Source organism: Haliotis rufescens, unplaced genomic scaffold (assembly GCF_023055435.1).
Source record: "Haliotis rufescens isolate VD_foot unplaced genomic scaffold, xgHalRufe1.0.p SCAF_1, whole genome shotgun sequence".
In the NCBI taxonomy this organism is placed as follows: domain Eukaryota; kingdom Metazoa; phylum Mollusca; class Gastropoda; order Lepetellida; family Haliotidae; genus Haliotis; species Haliotis rufescens.
In genome coordinates this window covers 71362420-71387539 of record NW_025963779.1, presented here as the reverse complement: position 1 = coordinate 71387539, position 25120 = coordinate 71362420, and the positions used below count along the sequence as shown (strand labels likewise).

Here is a 25120-nt window from a genome sequence, read left to right as displayed (position 1 = left end):
GTATCACACCAACATTGATCAAGAAAAACCATTCATGATATTTTCATACACAGTTTATTCTGAAATCACAAAAGTTCACAAAATGTGACAATTCACATTACAACAACTTCAGTATGTGATATGAAGCACTCAAACAAATACATATACATTTACATCATCATAATAATTTAATTTTCTCTTAAATCATAACTTCAAGCAATATATTTCAATTTGCAAAATATGCAATAGTATTAGGTGTTACCAGGGATCAAGAGAGGTAATTTTAACTGTGGAATCAACATCAATAAGGCATTAGGAAATCAGAAACTTGACTGTGCAGTGACTGCTGCTTAACTGTTGGCTCATGTATAAAATATTTTAGTGATGTTTGAGTAGCACTGTACATTAAACAAACATTGCACCACGTTTGATCAGCACAATACATAACATACAATATATAATGTTAATGTACACAAACAGAGAATTCTGTACCTCAAGTCAAATATCAAAACATATTTGTGACATTTATGATAAACTAAACATTCATACAAATAATTCATTTACCTTCAATGGTCATATCTAATTTTTTAGTCCGGTACATGAAAGATACAATATAATTTTGAGTACAACCACACATTATTTATGTTTTCAATTTAGTTCTTTAACTTAACTTGAGAAAAATACATCAGATCAGTTGCATCGTGGGTGTTTGTTTGCAGTTCATCACAAACATGCCAACAACAATTTCCAAACATGTGTAAACATAACATAAAAGATTGTAAAACAATGATACAATTCTTCATTGGGGAAAGAATCAGATGAAAGGTTCCACTAGAATAAATCTAGTTAGCATACGTGTGTGTGTCTTATATCCAAACATAAAGGTGCCACCACAAAAACATTCAACAAACTATTATGACATAAGTATATTCATATTTACAACTGGTCTTGTCTTATATCAGCCAAATCCTTTCCCTATCATGTGAACCTGTCAGTCAGACATTTGTCTCAGAATCATGTCATCAAACATGACAGGTGCTTCTTTAACCATTCATGGTTATCTTCCATGACACACTCTTCCTCTTCCAAAAGTCTTTAGTTGGAAAATGATATATAAGGTGTCATATAACTGGTGTAAATAGCAAAAAGATAAATATACAGCAGATGGTCATCCCATTCTAATAAAGAAAATCAAAAACATGAAAAATGAAGAAAGAATATACTGTTGTATCAAAGCCAAGAGGAAATCAAAACTTGTTACAGATGCATGGTTCTGACAACATCCAATCTTTTGTTACCATGGGTACAAATAAACGCTGGTTGAGATCCTAGATACCCTTCTACAGACATCTTGTCATCAAAGGTGGGAGGCCAGGTTAAATACAAATGAAGTCATATTTGATTATAAATACCTCTTCAGTTGTAACAGGAACAATTGCAATGCAAGCACCTGCTGAACACTTAGCATTTAACACGGTTAGATACAAGTCATAACAGTTCACAGCATGGCATACATACTGACACTGACAGAAGCAATGTGGCCATCAAGCTATCTTCTGATGCTCACTTAAACTATTTGGGTATTGTCCAGGCCTACATTAACTATTTGACAAAAATAAACTGACAAAGGAAAGGAAATTATTTACTGTGAGTATCAGTATTTTGTCAAAATAATAAATATCAAGTTTTTCTGACATTGCTGATCAATAAAAATTATCCTAAACTATCAACAGTTGAAAAACCTTGTAACCAAATAAAATAGTCATTCTCAATTAGCAACAGTAATGAGAATGTGATAGATATTACGACTGCTGACCTAAATACATAAGGACTTGGATATGACTACAAGGATGGCCCTGTGCGAGTTGTTCAACTGAAGTCTCTATTGGGGAGGACACAGGGGGCGACGAGGGTCCAAACATAGATGAGGATGCAAACCCAGCTGGAGGCAATCTTCACCCACACAGAGGCCATGTTAGCATTCAGAGTCTTAAAGTCAGAGCTGGGCCTGGAAAACAATAAGGAATCATAAGAAAAATTCATAAGCTATGCATCTTATACTCTTAACTGTGTGAATAATTTCATATCAGCAAACAATGTTCATAGTTAAATGACAGTGCCAACATTTAAGAAATATTTAGTTGGGAGCGTTTTACACCAGTAAAGACAGGGGAGGGAAGTGCCTATTGTACATGACATTCTGGGTGTATTGGTGATGGCACCCAAAGTTTAGTACTCATTTTATCACCACTACTTTCATGGATGTCTATTTTAGCAGGCTTAAAACATATATATGAAGATTTAACATTCTGGATAATCGAGGATGAGCATGCACAAACTGTATCAAGATAAAGTGACTTACTCGAACCAGTTGGTGAGGGTCATCATCACATAGAGTGCACCGAGGCACATCATCAGGTGGAAGAAGGAGTAGCTGTATGCCACACTGTCTTCCTCATTGTCCCAATTCTTAGAGCCCTTCTCCTCATCAGCATTCGAGTCAGTCGAACCTAGTACAACAGAGCACAGTTTAGCACAGACCAGTCAATCAAACCTGAACAATAAAGCAAGGTATAACACAGTCAAGTTAGTCAAACCTGAACAATAAAGCAAGGTATAACACAGCCAAGTTAGTCAAACCTGAACAATAAAGCTATGTATAACACAGCCAAGTTAGTCACACCTGAACAATAAAGCAATGTATAACACAGCCGAGTTAGTCAAACCTGAACAATAAACCAATGTATAACATCGTCCATTTAGTCAAACCTGAACAATAAAGCAATGTATAACACATCCCAGTAAGTCAAACCTGAACAATAAAGCAATGTATATCACATCCCAGTTAGTCAAACCTGAACAATAAACCAATGTATAACACAGCCGAGTTAGTCAAACCTGAACAATAAGTTAATAACGCAATTTATAACACAGCCAAGTTAGTCAAACCTGAACAATAAGTTAATAACGCAATTTATAACACAGCCATGTTAGTCAAACCTGAACAATAAGTTAATAACGTAATTTATAACACAGCCAAGTTAGTCAAACCTGAACAATAAACCAATGTATAACACAGCCAAGTTAGTCAAACCTGAACAATAAGTTAATAACGCAATTTATAACACAGCCAAGTTAGTCAAACCTGAACAATAAAGCAATGTATAACACAGCCAATTTAGTCAAACCTGAACAATAAACCAATGTATAACACAGCCAAGTTAGTCAAACATGTATTTTTTAGAGCAAAAATATCATTTATACTTATCCTAACTTATACAGGTTTGACTAACTTGGCTGTGTTATAAATTGAGTTATTAACTTATTGTTCAGATTTTATCTTATCCTACTCATACTTATTGCTTATCTCTCTCTCTTCCGAATAGGTAGTGGAAACGTCCTGTGCTGTTCCCAAAGAACAGAGAAAACAGCTCACCCAAACGCACCCTCACTCTGCGCATGCGCACCGGAACCATGTGACCAAGCCCAGTAACTCATCACTCTCTCTTATTTCCTACTTAATGGTCGTAACACATCAGTTGAAAGAGGGGAAGGCCGGGAGGGTACTCATTTGTATGAGTCAGGATAAGTATAAATGATATCTTTACTCTAAAAAATACATATTTTATCTTATCCTGACTCATACTTATTGCTTGAATCTCACAGTAGGTGGTGGGTTCCACCTGTATGTGTGATTAACGTCGATCTGTTCTATAATCCCCATAGGAATGTTGTTAATCTTCTGTGTAAATTCTTTATTTTGGGACCACCTTCCTTTTTTGTGAGCAGCAAAATGGAAGTAAATCATATAGATTTGTGGATTTATAAGGTTTCTAAGATAAAAATCTTGTTCACCTTAAATGATTAAAGTGTTAAGAGAAGAGCAATAATCTTAACACAATCATTTCTCACTCATGTGCTGAATTACATAGTAAAACAGGGGGCATGGACTCTCAGTCGTTGGTTATGGAACAGTAACCTGACGTCAACAAGTCTACGTGATATTGGGTGAGTGTGATCTTCTAATGTCGTCTGGTAGGATTCGTGAGTAGTTGTGCCACAACTAATGGTCCGAATTGGTGAATACCAGCTAAGTCTTCTGTAGCAAGGTCTCTGAGGTAGTGATTGGCGAAAACTGTATCTGATTTCCAGAAACAGCCTTCCATAATAGTTGTTATGGAGCAGTTGCCGTGAAGCGCCAAAGTTGAGGCTAAGGCTCTTACTTCGTGAGGGTTGGAGGCTGAAGGGGGGTCCAATCCCACTGCTCTGTATGCTCTGAGAATAACAGCTCTCATCTAAAATGAGATAGTTGTTCTGGATACCTCTGTGTGTGTATTCCTTAATAAAGGAATAAATAGTCTCTTAAAACCTTGTCTTCTAGGTTTAGACTTTTGTAGGTATAATCTTAAGGCTCTGACTGGGCATAGTGATAAATCCTCTGTATCCTCTGCACCAAGGACGGAGGAAAGAGCCGGAACATGGAATTGTCTGTCTGGTTGGCCTGGTAACTGGTTCTTTGCAATAAAGTCCCATCTTAAGCCAAGGTGCGCTGATGAGTTGTTACCACTGTCAAATGTGATGCAATTGAAGTCTATCGCGTGGATTTCAGACATTCTGGCTGCCGTAGCTAATGCCAGAATAAATAGGGTTTTCTGCGTCAGGTGTTCAAAGTCTGCCTGTTGGAGCGGTTCGTATGCGTCACTGGTTAGGTGTTGTAGCACTATATTTAGGTCCCATGCTGGGGCTCTAAATCTTTTCTGTTGGTTCTTAAGTCTGAAGGATCTGAGTAGGGCTATCAGCTCGGGAACTTTAGTAAGTTTTATCCCGTTAGCCATTGTCAGTACAGAACTGATAGCGGCCAAATAAGTGCCCAGTGTCGAACTTTTAAGATTCCATGTACTTCGTAAGTGACATAGGTAATCTGCTACTTGTGGTATAGTAGCTTTGGCTGCAGAAAAACCCTTGGATGTTGCAAACTGGTCAAAACTTTTCCATTTATCGTCATAGAGATTCCTCGTTGATCTACGAAGTGCTAAGGAGACTGCCTTAGCTGCTCTCATGGAATATCCTCTTTTAACGAGACTGCTCTTGATATGCTCCATACGTGAAGTTCGTATAGATCTGGTCTTGGATGGACCTGATTGGAGTGAGGATGTAGCAGTAGATTTGGCCAGTTTAGTAGTTTTAATATTGGATTTCCTGGAGATTGGAGACCTGGAAACCACGTTCTCGCCAGCCAGTAAGGCGCTACCAAAAGCAGTTGTAGGCTGCTCGTGTGTAGGATCTTTTGTAATATCTGTGGTATCACGGCTGGTGGAGGAAACGCATACGCATTTAGTCCCTCCCATGATATTGACAGAGCATCGACTGACCAAGCTAGTGTGTCTGGCACTGGTGATACAAATGTTGTTATCTGATTGTTGAATCTGGTTGCGAATAGGTCTATCTAATGGGCAACCTTTTTCTTTTATAGCCAGTTGGAATGCTTCTGGGTGTAGCTTCCATTGTCGGTGATGGTTTGGCTGATCTGGTGAAGGCGTCTGCTAAGACATTTGCCACTGCTGGTATATGTCTTGTCTTTATTGTTAAGTTCAGATTGTCTACTAGCTCGTAAAGTTGAAATGTCAACTTCAGGAGGGTCAAGGTTTATATTGTATGCCACAGTTGAATGTTCTGATCATCAGACGTTGGTTTCTTAACTGTGGGGCCCAGTGAAATAATGCACGGATTACTGCCTCACATTCCAGATAATTGATGTGGTAGAGCTTTTCTGCTTCTAACCATAGGCCTGCTGTTACTTCTCTGTTGAAGTGAGCTCCCCAGCCTTGAAGTGAGGCGTCCACGAATAGGTGGTTGTTGTAATCCGGCTCGTTTAAACAAGTTTCTGCGCAAACGTTCGATTTCACTGTCCACCATAAGAGGTGTTTCCTCAATGTTTGTGGTAGTTGCAGTTTTAAATCCTGGTACTCTAGGTATGGATTTAGAAATCTCTGAATAGGGCGTAAGTGTAGTCTGCCTCGGACCGTCCACGCTTGGGCTGACGTGAGTCAGCCTAGTATCACTTGCCATTCGTTGACTGAGATTTTCTTGTAAATTGCCGTTGGCAAACAAGTCTTGATTTTTATCCACCGATCTTCTGATACCATTATCAGATTCTGATTGGTTAGAAATCTGATTCCCAGAAATTTGAGGTCCTGAGATGGTTGTATATCAGACTTCTGAAAATTTATTAACCAACCCAGTTGTGTTAATAATTTCTGGGTAAAATTTACTTGTAGTCTGAGTAGCTCTGTTGATTGATGGGCTTATATCCCATCATCTAGGTAAAAAGCACAACAAATTCCCTTGTTGTGAAAAAATGTCACAATTGGTTTGGTCACTCGTGTAATTAGCCACGGGGCCGTGGAAATTCCAAAGGGCAGGACCGCCCACTGGTAATGTTGTCCTTCAAAGAGGAAACATAAATATTTCCTGAAAGTCCGTTTTATGGGAATGTGTAGGTAAGCATCCTGTAAATTGATGCTTCCGAGATAGTCGTGCTATCATTTGTTGAATCATTCTGAAATCCTCCGGTTTTGGGAGGTATTTCTTGTTGAATTTTTCTCATGTTGTAAATCAAACGAAACTTTCCGTTTGAATTCTTTTTGAGAACCAAAAAGATTGGCGAATAGAAACCCGGAGTTAGTAATTCTGGATGAATTATCTCGACTGCGCCCTTGTTGAGGCGTGAATTGATTGCTTCAGTTAACTTCGGCAACAATTCTTTCCAATAAGGTATTTCCGGTGGCTTGCGAGATAACGGGGATTTCTTGAGTAAAGTCGGCGCGTAGCCCTTTCTTAGAAAGTTGGAAACAAATTCGTCTCCTAGAATGTCCCAATTCATCCAATATCTTGCCAATCTTCCGCCTACTGGGGAATGCTGTACATGAACGGCTGGTGGGGGGAGTTCCCTGTCGTTCAAAAGCCCATCTTCGCCGGTAATATTGCGAGATCACCTCGATCTGCGGCCGCGGCCACGGTCGGCATCACTTGACAGGTCACGTGACGTGTCATGTGACTTGCGAAAAGCAGATGATTTCCCGCCCCTGTAGTTGTACGAGCGTTTCTCTTTAGCTTTTTGAATGCCCGTCATACGGCTTCTGAATTGGGGTTTCTGCATGGATTGACGATACATAGAATTCATAGTCTGAACTGACTTGATCAGCATATGATCTTTGGAGTCTTAAAGCACTTCTTTGTTGATTTTGCGTATGTTACCATTAAAAATGGTTGGAGCCTCCCAGGGTTGTCTTAATAATTCTTTGGTATAGGTATACCAATTAGAATTATTTATAAGACCTTGTTGCTGTAGTAGTGTTAAACCTGCCGACACTGAACTCATATGATCAGAAATAATTTCTTGATTTTTCTTTTGATTGACGAGAGCTGAAAGTAGCATTCTTTCGCGGTCATTCTGAGGCTCATAGCGCGTGACATCGCTTGTCCAAAGAATGCATGTCTTGTAGTCGTATCAAGTTGTGCAATTTTCTTATCCTCAATGCGATAAGATTTTTTACTTTTGGAGTCTGACATGAGTGAGTAATCTTCATCAATCTCCGGTGAGCGAAGAAATTGCGACATGGCGTGCATGGGGAATTTCTTAGAATTAAAGCTTGGTATTTGAAGTCCTTGTGATTTCGTGGCTTTCGCAAAAGAAACATTAAGATTCTCTGCAATGCTGGAGATTGGTTTTATCGGTGGGATGGTTAGTGTGTCTATATCGTCCCCTTTGATACAGTATGTATCAGTGGGAGAAGAATTTCTTGACGGTGATGATATCGGCAGTCTATCTGTAATCCACGCCATTAATTCATGATCCTCATAAATTGAAGGGTAATTTTCCCCCGATGTGTCCTCATTTTGAGGGGGCTCGAACATATCCTCCACTTGCAGAAGATAGGAGGCGTTAGGATTCGGAGCCGTAAATGAAGGCTGCGACATCTGCGAGCTATTGTGTGAAGAGGTAGTCGACTGCGTGCCAGGTTGTTTTCACATTTGTTGTTGCATAGCCATTACGACTTGTTGTGTGATATTTGCTATCACATCTGTATTATAGCAGGCGTTAGCAAAGTACCTTGCGTAAAAAAGGTAGGCTTCGTGAAGGTAGTTGGCAGTGTCAACGTTGAAGGCTGCACGAAGGCGGGAGCCTGCGTGAACGCTGGTGTCTGTGTATACTCTTGTTGATTAATAGCCTGACGCCTGCGTGAAGGTAGACGATTGCGTAATTGTTGTGTTGGGCTGCGGGAACGCTGGCGAATGTGTATACTCTTGTTGATTAATAGCCTGACGCCTGCGCGAAGGTAGACGATTGCGTAATTGTTATGTTGGGCTGCCCGAAGGCCGGTATCTGCGCGAAGGTCTGAGGCTGATTGAGGTATATATCGGTTGTATTTGTAGTCGAATTGGATGACACTGCGGGCTGCGCGAACCTCTCGGGTTGTGCGGACGTAATTGTCTGCGCGCAGGCTTTCTTCTGGCTAGAAGAAACAGCTGATTTTCTTGAAACCCCCTTCATGACTGCGGTTGTTGTAGATTGATAGCCTTACTGAAGTGTTCATTAGGTTTATTCTTAGACCCTCTAGACTTCTTACTGGTAGACGAGGAAGTAAGATGGGGGGGGGGGGGGGCTGGTGTGTGACTGCATCATATTCAGCGGGATAATTTGAATAATATCAAATCGAATTCCTCTGACGAAGGGCAGGGAGTATTCTCGCCTCTTCTTACTTTTAGCTGTCTCCGTGGATGATAACGAGCGTGATGACTCTCGTCGTTTCCGATCCATCTTTTTCCTCAGCGCTGCAAAAAAATAATTACTAAATTCTTCCTTCCCCAAAGGGCCGCAGAATTTGCATCTATTCTCTGCAGTGCAGTTCTGTACTGTGCAGCTGGTACAGGTTGGATGAAGGTCCGGATCTGAAAAACGTAATTTACATCGGTTACATGTTTTCATGATCTCCGATAGGGGCTGCATTTGAGTCCAAATTACGAAAAATTCTAATGCCAATATATAAAATAATCGTTAGATATGATGTATAGAATATCACAGAAGATAATCCAAGCAAAAGATTTTGTTAAAAAGGGTGAATTTTTATGGAAAGCTTGGATTATGATGCACAGAAAAAAAATTCCAGCTGCCAAGATGGCGCGAAAAAGAGAGAATGATGAGTTACTGGGCTTGGTCGCATGGTTCCGGTGCGCATGCGCAGAGTGAGGGTGCGTTTGGGTGAGCTGTTTTCTCTGTTCTTTGGGAACAGCACAGGACGTTTCCACTACCTATTCGGAAGAGAGAGAGATAAGCAATAAGTATGAGTCAGGATAAGATAAAATCTGAACAATAAGTTAATAACGCAATTTATAACACAGCCAAGTTAGTCAAACCTGAACAATAAACCAATGTATAACACAGCCAAGTTAGTCAAACCTGAACAATAAGTTAATAACGCAATTTATAACACAGCCAAGTTAGTCAAACCTGAACAATAAAGCAATGTATAACACATCCCAGTTAGTCAAACCTGGCACAGAAAGGCAATGTTTAACGCAGTCAAGTCAGTCGAACCTAGTACAGATTGTACTTCCAGCTTTAGTATTTTTAACTGTAGAATCAACTTTTCAACACAGTTCAAGGGCAGTAACTCAGTCCAAAAAGAAATTGTTGATATAGTTATAGGTCTAGCTCATTAAAACATGGACATGCCCTCATCAACAGGATTCCACTGTATTAAGAGTAAGTCAGCAATTTACCATTGTCTGATTGCAGAATGGTCTTCTCCGACATGGTCAGCTTCCCCACCTGGCTGTTGGAGGAGGTCCTTACACTACAAGAACAACAGGCATCAATAAGTTCTTAGTTGATACACACACTTTAAAAGAATGAGAAAATGTTGTTTTATGTCAAAGTCAGCAACATAATGGCCATGTCCTGGCAGCCTGAAAATAATTAATCTGACTGCGGCTGTTGGAGGAGGCCCTTACACTACAAGCAGGAGGACAGGCATCAATAAGTTGAATAAGCAATATAATGGCCATATCCTGGCACCCTGTAAACAAATCAACTATGAAACATACAAACCAGTGGTTGATAATAAGTCCCATATCATCGGGGCATGATGACAAAATCAACCAAAACACCGAGCCTAACCATGCTAACTACATGATTCATTTCAGTCGCCTCTTACAACAAGCATAGGTTACTGGGGACTCTATCTGACCCAGAATCCTCACTGGATACACGCATACTTCATGTGATATGGTCGAGCCACTATCAGCACTGATAGTAAGACACAAGGCAAGAATATTATTCATAAAATGTAACAATTTGTAAAGTTACCTGGCGTAGAGAACTGCAAAAACCCAGATAACAAGAGCCAAGATACCCTGCCAATCAAACACTCCCTTGTCGAAGGTTCCATTGTTGGGATTATTGATGTTCATAGTGCTGTTGTAGTGGATCAGGGAGCTCAAACTGGGGTTACACTTCTTCTCTACACAGATAAAACACACATCTCATCATCATCTTTTTCTATTAACATGATTTAAGTAATCTTTGAAATAAATTGCCTCCACATGTGACAAAGTCTTTTAGCCACCTGGGTATTTAAACATTCTGTATCATTTTATGCATTGAATCTTGAATGTTTGAATGTGCCTGATCAAATATGGGTTTCAAATTAATCAATAACATGCCTCTGGTTCAAGCACCTGCAGTACTGTTAGGGATCTAATTCAAACACATAGAGTGGTTAGGTAATTGTGTCTATGCAGTGTCTACCTGGGCTGTTGGTCATGGCAGACCAGGTGAGGTACATTGTGTACAGGGAGATGACGGATGACTGCAGGAGGCCGGAACGTGGCTGGTCTGTAACACAAGTGATTGATACTGTATATCATGGTATATATCAAAACAAAAAGTACACGGAAAACAATTTTTCCTACCATATCTGAGAGTGGTTCACACAGAGTGCATTTGGTTAACCACATTAAGCAGGGTTTTTCCCACTTACAAGCTCTTCATGTAGTATAACATACATGACCAACCCTCCTCAGTCACCATCTGACACAGGTACAGTTTGCAAGGGTTTGGGATGTATTGATGCCTCGTTAATTATCTCCATCAGTCCATGAATAAAAAGTCAAATAGGTGTCGTAACACAACATATTTAATAAAGTATGACTGTGTCAACTAGCATAACTCCTGACCATGATGACCAAAGGCTACAGCTTATTTCATTTCACTAGTCATGTTTTCCTATCATAACCCTTTCAATATAAATGCTACAGAAATACGTGCAAATCCAGGCATAACAATCAAAAAGAAATTTATACAATAGTAAAGTATGTTTTCAACAGACTGTTTGTATGCACCTGACAGAATATTCACCTATGGTACATCATCGTCCATAACACAAGTTTTTTGTACATATAAATGAGAGGGGTATGAAAAGGGATGGTCCTATTCCAATGGCAATGTCAACCCCTGTTTGAAAGCCAACAAAGCACTGATTTTGTTTGACAGAAAACTTTGCATATCATCCAAAATAACTATTATCTCATTTCCTTATTCATACTACCCCTGGTATATATTTTCTGCAAATTAAGTTCAAATGAGCCTCGCCTATATCTACATTGCCAAAGAAGGTGTCACGGTGACAAAATCAATTTCCGTCAGCATAAAGGCAGTAAGCATATGCAGGATCATCTATGATAAGCTGGAACACCTTTAGCATAAATTATTTTAATATATATTTCATGTTAATCATCACAATATAATTGACTTAAATGACTCACTATATGATTGAATTTAAATAAACTGCCAAGTAGACAAATATGTACATGATGTAACCAGAAAGGAATTTATCCTTTAACATGAGATGTCCCTGATCTCTTGCTACATGCCATCTAACAAGTGATATCCAACTAGTGGAGCTGAAATCAATTCCTTTTTTATTTACAGCTATCAGCAAGAATCGGAGTAAGTTTGCAACGGAAGTGAATATACAGTAATTCATTTTTGAGTGAGTGAGTGAGTGAGTGAGTTGGGTTTAACGCCGCTTTTAACAGTATTCCAGTTACATCACGGCGTGTCAGTTTAATGTGGGAGGAAAGCCCGAAGTGAAGCAGGTCTCAGATGTTTACCACTTCGGTGAAACCCACGAGCACGGGTATGGTGCTGACAAACCTAGAAACATAATTGGGGAGAACCGGGATTCGAACCCAAAATCATAGGTTTCTGGCGTGCCCAAGGGACGCAACTATGCACAGCGAATCGCGGCGCCTTAGACGACTTGGCCACCCGTGCCCCCAATTCATTTTTGAGAAGTGTTATTGTGGGGGTATGCAGGAATATAGGACTCGTAACTTAAAACATGTTCTTATTTTATTACTTCATCAATAAAATTTCTTTCACGGGCACCAAATCTCGCACCATGTCAACACAGAATAGGACCATGTGCTGGAGTTATTCATGGGCTAAAGCATCATAGAAAAAATGTCAGCAGGCAAACATGTTTTTATTGCAAATGTAGGGACTGTGTATTATATGCTCTTGTTTCAGTCCAAATCTATAGTCAGGTTATATTATTAGCATCAATTTGGAGGGTTTCTACAGGGGCGTTATACGGAACTTTGTAATTTAATCAACACGATAAACTGTTACAATGCTTGGTCCATATAAACTTTCCTTCAATATTTATCCAATTGTGACCCTGATGACCTTTGCTTTTAACTGTTTTCTCATTACCTACCAGTATTCATGAACTGGAAAAGCAATGGTCGGAATAACACCACATCAATGTGTAAGCGTTAAATGTCTTCCACTTGTTAACACGTGGTGGAGCAAAGGGTATGTTCTTAATCATATGAAACATGACCTGCCTCAAACAGTATGAGACTAAGACTGTTATCCTTGCCCTAGTAATGAGGGTCACATCAGACATCACTATTTGACTGTGGCACAGAAGTGATGTGTAGGTTACTTACAGTCCTGGATTTTGGGCAGCACAGCAAGGATGCTGATGAACACACACAGGATCAAGTTGAAGGACAGGAAGAACTTGTGTAACTTGCAAGACTCATCCTACAATGTCAACAGAAAGGACTCATCTTACATAGTTGATTACACTTTCTTATCATGCGAATAATTTTGTTTGTTGTTTGACACTGCACTCAGCAATATTCCACCCAACTTCTTAAAGTGGCATTTAGAAGTTGGAGTGATGAAAAAGGGAGAATTCTATGGACATACAACTTCTTTATTACAATGAATGCAACATTTCGGTGTAGATACTAACACTGTTATCATCCGTGCTTGATAACGGTGTCAGTATCTACACCGAAATGTCAAATTAATTGTAATAAAGAAGTTGTATATCCATAGAACTCTCCCATGTTCACTAATCCACCTGTATGGCGTTAGTCTGTAAATATTCAAGTCTGGACCAGACAGTCCAGTGATTGACATCACAAGCATTGATCTATGCAACTGGGATACCATAACATGCATCAACCAAGTCAGCAACCTGACCACCCGATCCTGTCAGTCGCCTCTTGCAAGGATGGGTTGTTGAAGACCAATTCTAATCCAGATCTTCAGCGAGTATCATGGTGATAAAGAACACAATGTTACATGGTGTGGGGGGAGGATTTATGCCGACTTGGTTTACATTGTTTATGTTTGTTTGCCGAACTTGGCAATATTTTAACTATATGACTACATTGTATTTATATCTATAAACATTCGAGTCTGGACCAGACAATCCAGTGATTGATATCACACTATTGGGATACGATGACATGCGTCAACCAAGTCAGCGACCACCCAATCCCGTTAGTTGCCACTTACGACAAGCTTAATCACCTTTTATGACAAGCATGGGTTTCTGAAGACCTATTCTAACCCGGATCTTCAGGGGTACATTGTTTATGGCAAGCATTCTAACCACAAGTCTACTCAACCCCAATTAACCTCCATTTCCAGTTTTTGGACGAACTTCTCATCATTATTCAGGAGTATTCTGTATTTATCATTTCATAGTTCATAAAAAGACATCGCCGGTATACTGTTACCGGTTACAAACACAAAGATATGTATCATGTATAAGAACATGCTAAGACACAGAATCAATACACTATCATAGTGAGTCGCATAAGGAATATTGAAGTTAAGGTGCAATCTGTGGATGCTGTAGGGTGCATGAGACTTACACTGGCATAGAATATGAAGAAAACTGCCACCAAGGCTATGGCAATACAGTAGAAAAACCCGGTGAAGAACAGCAGACCTGGAACACAAAGTATTTGCATTTACTCTCAGTTAGTTATGTCAGTCAGGATGGTTACGCAATGACTTCAAATAGGCGTTGTTTTCTAGTGGTGTAACGATACATCGAACTATCGATTGATTGCGATTGCTTGTCTCACGATAGTACACTATCGATTGCAACTTGAAACAATCGATGCTATTGGCGATAGTTTGTCTAATTATCGATAGTTTCGATAGTTAATTTGTTTGGTACATTTACTTTCTTAAAAAACATAGAAACAACTCCTATGATCATCTAACCTCTGTCGTGCTTATGTTTGGATTGCACTACTTTGTCTGCTTGATTTAGAGTTACGTCCCTTAGCTACTTGTCGCTAGGCAACATTGACAAGATGGCGGACGCCACATGACAGTTTGAAATTGTCGCCAATAAGGCAGGCAAATCGTGGGTATGGGACCATTTCGGCTTTGTCAAAACGCAAAACGAGACAGACAAGCAAAAGTAAGTTTTAGAATCTGTTGGATAATTCTAAAGTATTCAGGAAATACTACTAATCTGACCGACCACTTGACAAGATGGCACCCAGATATTCGTGCACGTGAAAAAGGGGGATCAAATATTAGTCATTCAATCACATTCATTCACATTGGTGCTAAAACACTGCAGTAACCTAAGACTTTACCAGTTACATAAAGTGAAATTTTGTATTTAAATGTTTTTGAGAGGTCAATTTGAACTTGTTTTCTTTTCATTTCTTGTTTTCTTTACAAATAGTATCAGAAAGTTATAATTATTTTGATGGTGTCAGTCAAAATGCTGAAATATATGCTGCTTAAGCCTGCTATAATTGCAAGTGAAAACTATCGCAATAGTATCGCAATAGTAGGGCCACTATCGCAATAGTATCGCAATAGTTGTTTTAACTACCGCAATAGTTTCACAATAGTCAAAAATGCATCAATAGTCACCCCTATTGTTTTCTAGTTACAGGTCACACAAGTGTTTCAGCAAAAAGATTCTGAGTAAAACGTCACTGCACCTCTCCTGTTGGTATAGAAACTGTACCCCAATTAGAATCTATGTAGTAGCTTTCAAGTTATAAGTCACGCAAATGTTTCAGTAAAAATATTTAGTAAAATAATGAAAAAAAGCTGCATCTTTTCAGAAAATCCAAATATTGAAATAAATCTTAACACTGCACTTCTCCTATAGGTATAAAAAGTGTCCACCAAGTTTGAAAAGAATCTATGCAGTAGTTTTCAAGTTGTAGGTCAAACAAAAAAATGTCCTCTGAAGTCTGAAGGACAGACGGATGGACAGCCGGTCTGTGTTACCATACCCCACCCTTTTAGGTTGAGCATATAATAATGATAGGATGTGAGGGATTATTTAATCATGTACTGGCTGGTTTGACAACATGTGGAAGTGAATAAAGAAATATGCCTCCCTACATTCTTTATTTGTTGTTGGTACACAAAAATAACTGCATCATGAAACGATTGCCAAAAAATCCAGATTTACAGTAATAAGAACTAGGACAACCTTTCACAAATGATAAGAATTCCAGTTACCATCAACAAAGACAATACACTCACAAGATAAAAATTTGCCAATTTGCCATGCAACAACTGTTTTCTGTCTTATCTTATTGTAGTTCAGATCAGTTTTAATATTAATGATATTTTTATTCTAGTAATATTGATAAGATCTGATGATTAAGTCAATATCCTAGAAAATGAATACAAATTGCAATGTTATCTGGAGAGAATGCACTGTTAGAAAATGGAACAGAAAGTGTCCCAGGGCAGTCAAGTCTGACATAACTAAAATCATCAATTAGTTGGCCCCTGTGAACACACTACAATAACAGACCTTCCTCACCATGTGACTGTGGAGGGGCACTTACTCACCGATGTAGTAGCATCTTGAGCCTGTTTCTTCCCACTTGCCAACCCAGCTCTCAGCCCAGCCATGAGCAAAGTCCACGAGCAGAATCAGCTGGATAATAATGAAGATGAAGGCTCCAATCATCCCAATCACCATCCATGCTGAAATGGTTATCATGTTTTATGTTAACAAAACAAACACCTTGTACTGACTGCATTTACCTTTAATTGTAGCTTGTCACAATTAGTGTCACTATTCAGGAAATATCAGTGTCACATACTGACCGCACAGTATTATCAGTACACTGGAAAACTGTGACACAAACATTCAACAACATGAACTGCAACATTAATGCAATGAACAAAATGGAGACGATAAGAATAATCACAGAATACAAAAAACAAGATTTCAACCTTGATCATAATAACAAGACTTAATTACAGATGACATTGAACTGTAATTCTTTTTTTCAGGAGCACAAATATGTGAAAATCAGCAAGGTGAACAGCTAAGATTTGGCAGCCAAAATGCCATGGGCTAGACAATGAAATGCAGGTTAAGTTGGTGCATTTTTTACATTTTGTCAGGCTAACAATTAATCGTACATTTATTTAATAGAATTAACCATGTTAATATATATAAACTTTATGGTTTTAAGATTACAAGATGACTCCTAAGTTATCTTTGTTGTGTAAAAGACGAAACTGCCTAATCTGGAATGTCTGTGTTATTTACAATCAACAATAATTATGATGCTTAGCATGCTTTGGGAGTTTTACAGGACGCCTTAATCACACTCACTGCAGTCACAGTTGAGTAGGCTCAACACAGTGATTGGATTAATTAGTGTGACACCCTTCACTGAGTACACAGACCACACCCATCATGCATACAACATACAATAGGCCGTCTCACATACACATTGTATCTGCGACTGATGATAACAAACAAATACATTCAAAGAACCGTGCTAATTATAAAGATGCTAGAACATTGCCTCTCCAAGTAATTTAAAAATGCAAATTCATCATCACGTTATTTTTAACTTTACAACTTCATTATTATCAAGACATTAACATAAACACAAACCTTGGCCAAAGGCTCCTTGTGGAATGAAGAAGGCTCCAACACAAATACCAATGACAATCAGGATCTTAAAGAACCAGAACCTGTCAAACACAAAGTGAAAAAGTCATGATAAATGGTGACCAATGTTAAACATGGTAAAGACAAATTTCCTATCAGAAGAGCATTGAGTTATTTGTTTAAATTAGAGATCTCACTGTTTGATCATACTGATGGGACAGCGGACATCAAGCTCATGAAGATCTTTCAAACAAAAATGCAATACAATCTATCAAATCTAATAGCTTTAGTAATGCAATTTCAGGTCATCAGGAAGTAACTAGTTGATAGTTAATGAGGTTTATCATACTCAGACTTTTGTCAGAAGTATCACAGCAGTATCCAATGTCAGCATGTAACACAATTCCCCCACCATCGAAGAGAGTAACAGATTCGGTACAAGCCCCAAACAATAAAAAAGAAATGTAAAGATTGCTTATCTCATAAACCTTGATCCTAAAACTATTTTGGGGCAAGTCATTACAAAATTAGTTCATGCTCTTCCCTTGTGGAATTAAGCCTAACATGGGAAAATCGGTTACTGATAGAGAGTGTGAGTCAATCATATGATATTTAAGACATGACTTTCACTTGAGCCACATTGGAGTATGAACCTTCATAGTGAGTGGGCCAGACTGCATGAACATCCAAGCTTACAACAAAGTGAATGTCAACTCATATAATTCTGATATCCCTATTTTGTACAACAAAGGATGTTGACACAATTTCATTTCATATGTGTGACTTCATGTTAACACTGACAGCCATAAAACAAACTGTATAAAGGAACAAATAGTTCCTCAAAACAAGTTAACATGAACGCATGTACATGTTGCATGCTCAAATTTCTCTAACGAAACATCTTTTGTGGTTTGGGTAACAACAAATAGATCTAACTAATATCATTATTAGATGAGAAATGTCTGCTAAGTACTATCACAGTAAGCCAGTGACAGTGACAATGCGTCATAATAGATCTATTTATAGAACTGGACTTCAAAATGTCCGACATGATCAATGTGGTGGGAGAGATTTTCGAAGATGTCATTGAACGTGTGGTGATTATATGGATGTGTGAAATAGATACTGAAGTAATTTAGATTGCTGTAGAATGTTGTTGAATGTCAGTCTATACACAGATAGTGTCAATGTATTGTGTGTGCATTTCTTCATTTTGTTCATTTACAAGGATTTGGCGTATAGAGGATATTAGATCACAAACATATTAAGACTTTTTCCATGTTGTATGCAAAAATGATGACTTTAAGTGTCTCGATCCAAAACAATATTTCTGTATTTTATTTGCGCTAGGCAATTCTAAGGGATTTCCTCAGGAGTGTGAACTTGTCTGTCAGTGTTACAGTCTCGCGAAAAATTATGAACATCAAAATGTGTCATTCATGACATGAACATCAAGTTCGCGGATATGTAATTGTTTTCTAACCCAATGGAAAAGTTATATATATTGTGTTAACTTCAATTAAAAAAATCACATGACATTACACACATTCAAGTAGTCAGCATGGTCAGGTACCCACAGTGACTATATCCTTCCATGTGGTCATTCATCAAGAACTACCCTCACCACACTCACCTAAGGAACCATTGTTTACACACAATAACTATTAAAGTAATGTCCTACAACAAGCATGATATTTGACAATGTACTAAGCATATATCTGCCAAGAATTCCATAAGTACCCAAAGGTACACTCCTTGAGCCAAGGTAAGCCTATAGGTTCAATGGTTAATAAAACCTAACAAAAACAACTTACCCATTCTGTAAGCCAGATCTCGGGTCCTTCGAGGAGTTGACCTTTATCATTATCAGCATAAAGAGGAAGAAGAAGGCTGCCATTGCGAAGCACACTCTGTAGACAGCCAGATACCCTACAACTTCATCGCACACTTTTTTGGGGGTGAGTTGATACCCCCCTGTGGGGTTACACAACATTGGTATCTGTATAACAAAAAGAAAGGCATGACTATTGATATTACCTAGGTGATAGAGTTTTCATAGAAAAAAAGACTGAAATTTACCAAAAATAGAAGTCCTTCATGTACATCGCCAACAAACCTTGCCCACTTCAGCATGTACATCACCCACAAACTTTGCCCACTTCAGCATGTACATCACCCACAAACCTTCCCCACTTCAGCATGTACATCCCCCACATACTTTGCCCACTTCAGCATGTACATCCCCCACAAACCTTCCCCACTTCAGCATGTACATCACCAACATACTTTGCCCACTTCAGCATGTATATCACTCTCAAACTTTGCCCACTTCAGCATGTACATCACCAACATACTTTGCCCACTTCAGCATGTACATCACCCACAAACCTTCCCCACTTCAGCATGTACATCACCCACATACTTTGCCCACTTCAGCATGTATATCACTCGATAACCTCCCCCACTTCAGCTTGTATATCACTCACAAACTTTGCCCACTTCAGCATGTACATCACCCACATACTTTGCCCACTTCAGCTTGTATATCACTCACAAACTTTGCCCACTTCAGCATGTACATCCCCCACAAACTTTGCCCACTTCAGCATGTACATCCCCAACAAACTTTGCCCACTTCAGCATGTACATCCCCAACAAACTTTGCCCACTTCAGCATGTACATCCCCCACAAACTTTGCCCACTTCAACATATACATCCCCCACAAACTTTGCCCACTTCAGCATGTACATCCCCCACAAACTTTGCCCACTTAAGCAGTACTTAGAAATTCACCACTTGGCGAAACCCTGGAGTGTTCCTTTCAGTCTCACTCCAGTCAACCACCACATGCAAATTCTGACTTTGCACACCACAGTTTCCAACAACTGACAAGAATCCTGGCTTTTACATCCAGGCAAATATCACATGGTCCAGTGACATTGAAAACATGGAGTGGCAAATATATCGTGGATCGATGCTCATGATGTCAGTCACTGGATTGTCTGGTCCAGACTCGATTATTTACAGACCGCCGTCATATAGCTGGAATATTGCTGAGTGCGGCGTTAAACAACAAACAAACAAACAAACATTATCATGATAATAGCAATCTCCCCTCTTTTATATTTTACATAATATATAAACACTGTTAAACAATATGTAAAACTGTACCACATATAAAACATATTTACAAACAATTAAGGAATGGTACTGACAAACCTAGACACACAATCAGGGTGAATCTGTCATTCAAACCCATGATCATAGGTTTCTGTAATGTGTAAGGGGACACAACTCTGCACCTAGCGGCACCTTACTTAGACAATGGGGTTTTCTAAACGATCTTAGCTAAGATAAATCTTTACATTCAAAGATAAGATATCGTAAGTTTAAGATAAGATAGATTTTCGAAACTATCGTAAACCTGTCACAGATCATACATAGCTACGATGACTATCGTAACTCTGACAGAGAACTCATATGTGTTGGAGACAGAAAAGCATTGGGAAGGCAGGATATTTTATATATGTTTTCCTTCACTCATCTTTAGGGAATTTAAAGAAAGTTTGTTGAAAGAGCTGCCTAACACAGTGATTGTGTCATGTATGCACACTGACACACTTGACTACCAAGCATGTCGGCCAACTCTGACTGAAAACACCCCTTGGATAAAAATCTTAGTGTCACAAGCACTTGGATCTCGGGTGTGAGGAGACAGGAACGATCAGTGTGTCGATTGATGTAGGGATTGAAGGTTGAATCAAATAAAAAATCGCCTGGCAATGCACGCTATAGCAGGGATAAACCTCCAAGTTGTCAAGCATCTTGGAATATCCTTAATCTTGTCATCAATTTATCATCATCTTCATCATGAGAAATGTCCATGGCAAAGTATGCTGCCATCTTGGATGAAGATAAATACACTTACGACAGGTATGGGCTATCTCAGATTTATGCCAATCCCACAATATCTGAGGGCTACGATAGTTTGAAAATAGGCAACGATAGCCTATGATTTCCTTACAAGAACTCTATGATAACTTTAGGGTTCAGATCGTTTTTAAAATCTAGGCCTTGGGCCACTCTTGCTCGATCATAATGCATTGATTGATCGTCCTACTCATAATCAATTATATACCTCAAAATACCATATTTTTATATTAACATGCTAAATGAGGATTGAATGCAAACCTTGTCCAGTTGTTCTCGAATACCCGGTGTCAACATAACGGCTGCTACCACAGTCCCAAGGAGCAGCAAAAAGGCATAGGCAATTCGAGTAACCGTCGAATTCTTGGTGGAAGGACAGCAAGCACAGCACAGACTGCATGCTGCGCTACCAAAACAGCACGCAAGCTGAAACAATCCCCGATGAAGATAAGTACAACATATCTGTGTAAATATTTATCATTTTGGCATGATACGAGACATTGAGATTATTTCTCTTGAAAATACTTAGTTATTTAAAATAAGTTTAAAGATGATCAATGATTATAAGCAACCAAGGAGGATGTGCATATGACACTCAACAATCTACAACTTTACTGTCTTTCTAAAATGTGGGCCCACCTGCAGCCATCTCTATTGAAAAAAATAAAGTAGAACAACATTTGGGGACATCTACTATTCATGAGCATGAGTTTTTAATTTCACTGACGAGAACCATTTTTAATTTGCTGGAAGGAAAGATGAAAAAAATAACATATTCATGATATATTAGACATTTGATTATGAATACTGTTACCATGTTTAACTAAGGGTTCAGCATGTTTAGATGGCAAAATATATTTTGACCAACGTCATTTTTTGCAAATATGAAAACATCAGAGATAGCACCAGATTGTAATAAGAGTGACCTCCCTTTCCCAAATGAACCACTGATAATGCAGTTTCACTGTATCAACAGTTCTATATGTAACCCATCAGTGATATATTGAACAGCTGATAACACAACAAAATGGATGAGGGGATACAGCAACTGAAGCGAACCCTTTTGGGGTACTGTAATGAATATTATTGACCTATTGTTATGATTACACTCCGACAGACTAACATATAGTCCCCGAAAGTTATCTATAAAATGAAATAAAAACAGTTTCATAAGCCTGATACGGGAAATTGTCAAGTATACAGGAACCTTCAAGTCTCAGTATTTCAGGTTGAGAATTGGTTGAGTATACATGGTATAAGCTGCTAAAAAGACAAGAATCTGATGAGAATTATCACAGCCTGGATTTGTACAATAAAATAGGGGTGGTCGGGTAGCCTAGTGGTTAAAGCGTTCGCTCGTCACGCCAAAGACCCGGGTTCGATTCCCGACGTGGGTACAATGTGTGAAGCCCATTTCTGGTGTCCCCCGCCATGATATTGCTGGAATATTGCTAAAAGCGGTGTAAAACCATACTCACTGTACGATAAAATAGTTACACTGGTATGTGATAAAACTGCCAAAATATATCTAATGATGAAATTCCTTCAAATATTTTGACAACATTAACTGTCTATAGACATAATAATGCAGACTGGTATTGTCAAGTAAATGCGTACCAGCAATGGTGGTTGCAATGACACGGAACAGTATACTACACTTCCGCATATTATTAATCGTAATAACCGTCATTTTCAAATATAAAACATCACGAACGGTGTCCAGTGAAACTAGCATCGGTACGATATAAGCGATACACAACACCATTTTGACAAATGTGAATGTAGAGTCATTGTTTTCCTTGTCGAGAACATGACGTTATGACATTGTTTATGTTTTTAATTCAGTTCTTTGTGACTACAATCTTAGCAATCTGATCCAAAATGTCTAAGTACTTACGCTGCCAATAATACAACCCATCTTCAGTCAGTTGCCTCTATAGCAAATCTGCCAAACGACAAAAGAAACAACAAATTTCAACGTGAATCTGACTCAATAGTTATATTGCGAACCAGTGTTTACTTGCGAAATAAAATGGCCGATGGACTATGACGTCATCGTCATGTGATGATCACTTCCTGTTAGTCAAGTGCCCACGCGGTAAGTTTGAAATTAGAATTAACTATTTGCAACACTGAAAGACGTTGTATGGAACCTAAAACCAATCAAATTTTATAGCAAAGAATATGGCTGGAAGTATTTTAATCTTGATATTGTTTTCATCTAACACGACACGACCGGTGAAACTCCCGGTAAGACTAGGTGTTGAGCAACCCCCGTTTGTCGTAAGGGGCTACTGCATGCTTGTTGTAAGAGGCAAGTCATGAGATCGGGGGGCCTGGCTCGCTGACTTGGTTGATGCATGTCATAGTATCCTAACTGCGTGGATCGAGGCTCATGATATCAATCACTGGACTGTCTGGTCCAGACTCAATTATTTACAAACCGCCGTCATATAGCTGGAATATTGCTGAGTGCGGAATTTAACAACAAACACAAATTACAAACCTAACAAGACACATATGTGTAATTGCCTACATATTCTCCACTAATTTATCATTATCATTAAATGGAATATATTACTAGATCTACATGTAGAAAACATAGAGTTCCATCTATCTTTCAATCAAATAGATTATGTTTGCTTGTTGAGAAAAGTCTTAATTGATCGTAAATATAGATCGATGCAGGAGCACGTGTTTGTTAACACAAAATAAATAAATTGCAAGTGATACCATGGTATTTCCCATACCGAGCATTTTTCCTTGTGATTATGTTTTCATTATTAAATCCGAAAAATAATGACGCCACGCCCACCAGTCAACTAGTATTTCCTGATTGGTTGATAATAGAGTGGGCTGGGCTTGTATTGTATTATTGCGCTAATGGCTGTCACTGGTTTCGTATCGTTGTCGATAGTTTTTGTATGCTAATGATCGCATAAGCAGTATGTGAAGTTGTTATTGTTGACGCGGATTTACACAGAATGTAACCCGGGTTTACGTTTAGACACTCTTAAACCGCCTCCGTGGTCTAGAGGTAGAGCGTCCGCCCGGAGCGCGGAAGGTTCGGTGTTCGATCCCCGGCAGCGTCATACCAAAAGACGTTAAAAGATGGTACTTGTTGTTACCCTGTCTGGCGCTCGGCATTAAAGAGGTAAAACACGGACTGGTCGGCTCGGAGTCAGTATACTGTGTCTGAGTGGTGTATTCATGTTAAACTGCGGCATGGTATCTCAGTGGGCTAGCACTATAAATCGGCATCAGGTGCATGCAGGTCGCTATATAAGTGCAATAGGTGCAATAACGCGACGTTATAGCCAATTTCACCTCACCTCACCTCACCTCACCTCACCTCACCTCACCTCACCTCACCTCACCTTAGACACCCTTAAACGCCAAACTTCTTGATGTCAAATCTAAATTGCAATGCAATTCCGCACTTTTCGATAATTAATGGTATCTGAGTTTTGAGAAAAAGATTTGTCTGATACGATACTCGTTTTGAGGTGAGAAAGAATTTGTAATCAAAGACAAATATTTAATATATATTTCTGTTTTCGTATGATCATGTTGTATTCACTAGTGAAATAATTGTCGTATTTTTGTGGTGTGTGATATCGATTTTGTCAGGAAAATATGATTGAATGAGTATGGTTTTACGCCGATTTTAGCAACATTCCAGCAATATATCAGGAACACCAGAAATAGGCTTCACACATTGTACCTGGAAAATAATTGACTTTGAAGATTTATTCTTTGCAGTGCCGCGAGACTAAAGGCATTTCAGTGGTTGTTAAGCGAGTTTAAATTCTCTGAGTTCTTGATGAAGTTGTACGAGAAAATTGTTCACATAACTGTGAGATTTGATTAAAGGTAAACATGTCAGTTTGAAAGTGGATTCATTCAGTTTGAAAGTGGATTTATTCAGTTTGAAAGT

General features: G+C 38.8%; 2 protein-coding genes across 2 annotated transcripts; both read right to left on the bottom strand.

Annotated features, from left to right (window-relative positions):
- Positions 1 to 37: 37 nt before the first annotated feature.
- LOC124139698 (serine incorporator 3-like) lies at positions 38 to 23241 on the bottom strand. The gene is made up of 12 exons (XM_046506969.2): positions 23081 to 23241; positions 21445 to 21609; positions 19067 to 19251; positions 17256 to 17335; positions 16190 to 16327; positions 14221 to 14297; positions 12997 to 13093; positions 10790 to 10876; positions 10349 to 10502; positions 9763 to 9836; positions 2342 to 2489; positions 38 to 1987 (listed from the first exon to the last, which is right to left on the bottom strand). The coding sequence occupies exons 1-12, from the start codon at positions 23099 to 23101 to the stop codon at positions 1849 to 1851; spliced, it is 1365 nt and encodes a 454-aa protein (XP_046362925.1). The 5' UTR covers positions 23102 to 23241; the 3' UTR covers positions 38 to 1848.
- LOC125382129 lies at positions 2496 to 9756 on the bottom strand. The gene is made up of 2 exons (XM_048400416.1): positions 3074 to 9756; positions 2496 to 2791 (listed from the first exon to the last, which is right to left on the bottom strand). Exon 1 carries the CDS (start codon positions 5325 to 5327, stop codon positions 4275 to 4277), a length of 1053 nt encoding a protein of 350 aa, XP_048256373.1. The 5' UTR covers positions 5328 to 9756; the 3' UTR covers positions 2496 to 2791; positions 3074 to 4274.
- Positions 23242 to 25120: the final 1879 nt, after the last annotated feature.